Source organism: Sander lucioperca, chromosome 21 (assembly GCF_008315115.2).
Source record: "Sander lucioperca isolate FBNREF2018 chromosome 21, SLUC_FBN_1.2, whole genome shotgun sequence".
Taxonomy (NCBI): Eukaryota; Metazoa; Chordata; class Actinopteri; order Perciformes; family Percidae; genus Sander; species Sander lucioperca.
In genome coordinates, this window is record NC_050193.1 from 9653698 (window position 1) to 9658836 (window position 5139).

Below are 5139 nucleotides of genomic sequence, written 5' to 3' on the forward strand. Positions count from 1 at the left end.
GGTAGAAAAGATCTTTAAAGTAGCCTAATCCCAATCCCTGGTCCAGGAGAGTTGGAGGTATTGCTGCTGGTAGTAGGATAAAGACTAAGAAGTATACAGCCAAGTCTTCATGGTTTAATGTGTGTGTTTAAAAGAGAAATTACCTGTATGCTAGCTGCAGGTAATGATGTGTTCTTACCTCTACAGTAAATCATATAAAGCTTGGATTGTTCGATTGCCACTACAGAGCTAAACTTAGCACAAAAAGTAAGGAAATGTGTGTTTGGTAGATTATTTCTCTGTGGTAACAATGCTTTTTGGCAATAAATCTTATAGCGTTGGAAAGCCTGTTTAGTTCCCCTTCAAATGGTGCCCCATTTGTAAGGAACATGCATTTGTGGGATGAGCAGCAGCGCTGAGCATGTTGGTTGCGCCCATGAAATATCCCACAAATGCATGTTTCTTACAAATTGAAAGGGAACTAAACAGGCTTTCCAACGTTATAAGATTTATTGCCAAAAGGCATTGTTACCACAGAGAAATAATCTACCAAACACAAATTTCCTTACTTTTTGTGCTAAGTTTAGTTAGCACCAAATTTCTAGCTTCCCTCCACTTTAAATTAATTAATTTACATATTTCAGTATTTGTGTGGTCTTTGAAAGGACAAGACTGTGGGAAATGTAGTCATTATAGAAGTTGTGTCGTCTTATGTCTAACCAAGGAGTATCTAACTTCCAACTTTTCCAAGAAGCTGTAAAATGTTCTATTTAACAAGTCTAAACACTTGAGATTTTAATCATCCCTGTACGTCTGGGTGTGATCATTTAGTAATGAGGATCACAGTCTTCCAGCAGACTGTCAGTGATGTAACCAATCTTCAGCAGGTTTTGGTAGTAGTGTTTCTCCACAGCGGTGTTAACAGTCCAGCCCACCACCTCCACGCCTCGCTCTGCCCAGTACTGAACATAGTCCCTACGTACGGGAGGAAAACAACAAAATAGAGCTCAGTAAATAAGGAACAATACCCATAGCCAGATAAGTACTTGTTTTTGGTTGCAAACAATACATTTCATAGAATAGTGAACCCCTTAAATAAAGCAGTGTCTACTTATGACTTGGGAAGGGGTTTGATATCATTTTATTGAATCATCCTTTTTTGTTATTTATTTTTTTTAGATTATATACATACAAGATCAACATCAAGATTTGTCTTAACATATTGTGGGGCATTCTTAAACCCTGTGACTCACATACAACTTTGCGGCCGTGCATCATAACGGTAAAACACATTACATTTCACCTACAGTGAGATGAAGTCTTTCTGCATGAAGATGGCAGAGACCCCACAGAGTTTCCACAGTATGTGGTGATGGGCCCAGTCCAACAAGACGTCCAGAACCCCCATCCACAGCTGACCCGATGTTGACAGGGACCGAGAAGTGCCATCGCCAAAGCGGCTCAGTCTCCAGGGGCGGTGGATAAGAGCTGTTACCACGTTGGGGTCAGTCTGACGCATCTGTGGGCCGCAAGAGGTTGGAAGTCTTTAGTCAGAAACAGTCTAATTATAGTTTACTTTTATGATGGTATGCGTGATGGTTCAGTTTAAAGCAGCAACAAATCAGAAATGCATATCATATTTAGGTTTTAGCTAAGAGAGAGAGAGGGGATAAAATGCAGCAGAGGGCCCATGTTAGGGTTGAACCGACGGCCGCTGTGGTAAGGATTCAGCCTTGACACATGGTGAGCTACCAGGGCGCCCCAAAGAGCTTCCTATAGACGATGATTATCATTTTAAGTTAATCAGTCATGTTCTTTGTTACCTTGTAGATGACTTTGGGTTCAAAGGAAGAAACAATGCTGGAATTGTAAAGGACAGGGAACTTCTTATACATCTCATGAAGCACTGCTACAGCCTGGAAAAGAGGACAAGTTATTAATATTCCATAGAAACAGGAGAAATTACTTACAGAACAGTATTTAACTATCTGATAATAAACTGGCTTATTTAAAGAGATTACATAAATGAGTGCCTCCTAGAAGGTTCAAAGTGTAGGTCAGAAAAGCCTTATGGCTGGAAGGCTGACTGAATTAAACGGACAGAGCTGTAACTTCTCTGCATTGAGCATGTCTGTAGGTTACAGCCAGATAACATCATTGGTCCAAATATGCACGTACGAATATATTTATCTGGAGTCTTTTATATTCAGTACCTTATCAGGTTGATCTTTGACATTAAAGAAGATGGTCAGCTGGTGTCTGATGCATTCCTCCACTGCCTCCTGCAGAGTTGGGACCTTCTCACCACTGAACTTGTCCCTGGAGACAAAAGAAATCGCAGCAGTTTTTTAAGGCAAAACTGAGGTAACATTCCTGCTGTATCACACTTTCATGTTCTAACTCTGCACCCTTATTTTAAGTCTTTACTTCAAATGGTGACATATTTGTGAGGGGCAAGGGATCACTCATATGAAAACTATTATTCTGCATCTCAAACCTTTTAATATGAGGATCTTCACAGATTTCCAAACAACTACATCTTATTTCATGGACACACTATCCTTTGTTTCTTTACTTAAACATTAAATGACAAGCTAAGACTTTTAGAAATCTAAACATTAATTCACATGCTTAGACGAGAGGAAATGACTCTTTAATATGCAGCATACTTCAGCCTGTGACAAGCAGCAGCATCTAGCCTCTTAAGTTGGACCAACTGCAGTTTGCTGACGGGTCCAGAGCCGTTGGTGGTGCGGTCCACAGTCTCATCATGCATCAGTACGGGCACTCCATCGGCTGTGAAACTCAGGTCCAGCTCCACTCCGGTTGCCCCGTTCCTACTGGCCTAAAGAAGGACATCACAGGGGGACAAGAAAATGAAAATACAGCTTCCTTTGCAAAATGGAAATTTACTGACAGGTAGAAAGCTATTTTGGGCTTGGGTTTTTGAACAACATGAAACAATGAGCTTACATAAGTAAGAAAGTGTGACACAGTGAGTCAATACTATCATTTAACAGTAAGGATATATCCTCCTATATCTGTGGGCACTATACATATTCTCCAGTGCTACAGACACACGGAAAGTACAGGAGATGTGAACTGAATGTGTGACATGAAAGATGAAGAGGGTAGAGACTACCAGTGCATTCAAATGGAGCATGTTGATTTTAAGTTGTCTCTAGGACACATAGAGTTTCAAGTTAAATGGGTGGCTGCTCCAGTTTTAGGCGAAGACAGCAAACGATTGTTTGACCTCAGTAATGTATGTTTGAGCCTCACTCTCTGTAGCCCTCGCCTTTTATAGTAAATGTTCAGAAGAATGTTTCCGTTCTCATTTCCGTGTTTGACTGGTAGTCAATGGTTTACCAATCGCACTTAAAAATGACAACTTGAATAAAAGCATCACTAAATACTCCCAAACAATAAAACATGTATTGAATGTAGCAGGGCTTCTTAGCTTGATAACAAAAAACTGAGTAACCATACTGAAAATACAGTATTCAATACAATCATTAGTCAAAAGTGACGTGAAGGACTCCTGCCGTCTCAATTTCAAATCACTTACAGTGAAAAATAGATCCAAGAATAGCCCCCCCCCCCCCCCGGGTACTCTGCATCAGAAGGATGAATATAATTGTCAGTAGAAAATATAAATTCTTTTTGATACTTATGACGCAAACAAATGTAGGTACGACCCAGACATACTTTTCCATGGTCAGTAACACCAAAGACAAGGTTCAGTGGCAGCAAACTGGAGCTCTCCTCCATCATTACTGAATTTACAAACGCTTGAGCAGAATTTATTATGTCAGCTTTTCCACCACATTCAATAGCTGCCTACAAGGGCAGGTTAAATAGGCTAATGGATCAAGAAGAGGCTGAACAATAGCTAGTTAGAATCCTTCCAGAGGTGATGATGAAAGGTATGAGGTTAAGTAGAGCATAAGATACTAACTGCATGTATGCATGTAGGACAGTTATAAGACACCACAAGGACAGCTGACTCAGCACCTTCAGTATGTAAAAAAAAAAAAAAAAAAAAGTGAGGGAAAAAAATATTTATACATTTATACAAGTGATGAAGTGGACATCAATTAATAAACAGTTAATTTTTAAGGGTACATTAGAATTCAAAGAGCACAATGAGCCACTGATCTGATACAAACTTAACCAGCTGGCCTCCCTGTCCATTCAGAATATGGTACTCTGCCTACACTGCAAAAAGGGAAGTCACGACATGCAAAGCCTAAGCAGCTAAAGCTATCAATATAATTATTACGACACAAAATCCCTCATGAAAATACCTTTATATTCCTTTAGGGGCTCCTTTGCACCTGCAGTGCTGTAGATTTATTCAGAAACTAAATATAGCATATGATTCACGTAAGTGTTAAATATCTGTAGTATACTTTAGCTATATAAGTACACATGCACAGCTACATATTTTCATCTAAACAGATGCCTGCATGTCACCTCTCTGATCGCTGCCAAGGTGTTCTCCGGAGCATCGTGGCTGCCTCCGCGGTGCGCAACCACCGGGACGCCGCCTGATGGAGCCCTGGGGCGGAGGACGCGGCCGGCCTGGTCCCCTGGCACCGGAGGAAACCGGAACATCACCATGAAGACGTAGAGGAATGCGGTGAGGAGGGAGGCACCAGTGGCGCTCCGCGTTCCCAACACCACCAGCAGAAACACCGCCGAGAAATACACCACCTCATCTCCGATCTGCAGCATGATGAACGGTAGCCTAAATATGTCTCGATCGGACCGGAGGATGAAGGAGTCGTTGTTTAGAAAGATGCCATGGAGAAAGCTCTGCTGTCAGCACTGAGGTGACTACATGGTGGAGGATCAGAGAGCTCTTGTAAAGAGGATGGATGGGAGGAAGGAGGAGAGGCAGCTTCACTGCTATCGTCAGTATCGAGTTTGAAATATATATATATAATATACATGTAGGCCTATATATTTAGAATGCATCCGGCCAGAACATTCAAAATAAAAATTATAATTAACCCATTGTGTTTAAATAGCCTACAGCTTATAGAGGTATAGAGGAAATGTGACCATAGGAGAAATATATAAAATGGTGGCTTTACTCCATGTTTAAAAGATTCAGATTTATTTAAACACATCTCAATATTTAAGTTTTTTTTTATA

The 5139-nt window shown here is 40.7% G+C and overlaps 1 protein-coding gene across 1 annotated transcript; it reads right to left on the reverse strand.

Annotated features, from left to right (window-relative positions):
- Positions 1 to 570: 570 nt before the first annotated feature.
- LOC116059297 (glycerophosphodiester phosphodiesterase 1-like) lies at positions 571 to 4897 on the reverse strand. Its single transcript, XM_031312280.2, has 6 exons — positions 4456 to 4897; positions 2649 to 2824; positions 2193 to 2298; positions 1803 to 1895; positions 1287 to 1498; positions 571 to 954 (listed from the first exon to the last, which is right to left on the reverse strand). Exons 1-6 carry the CDS (start codon positions 4714 to 4716, stop codon positions 807 to 809), a joined length of 996 nt encoding a protein of 331 aa, XP_031168140.1. The 5' UTR covers positions 4717 to 4897; the 3' UTR covers positions 571 to 806.
- Between the last annotated feature and the right edge of the window lie 242 nt (positions 4898 to 5139).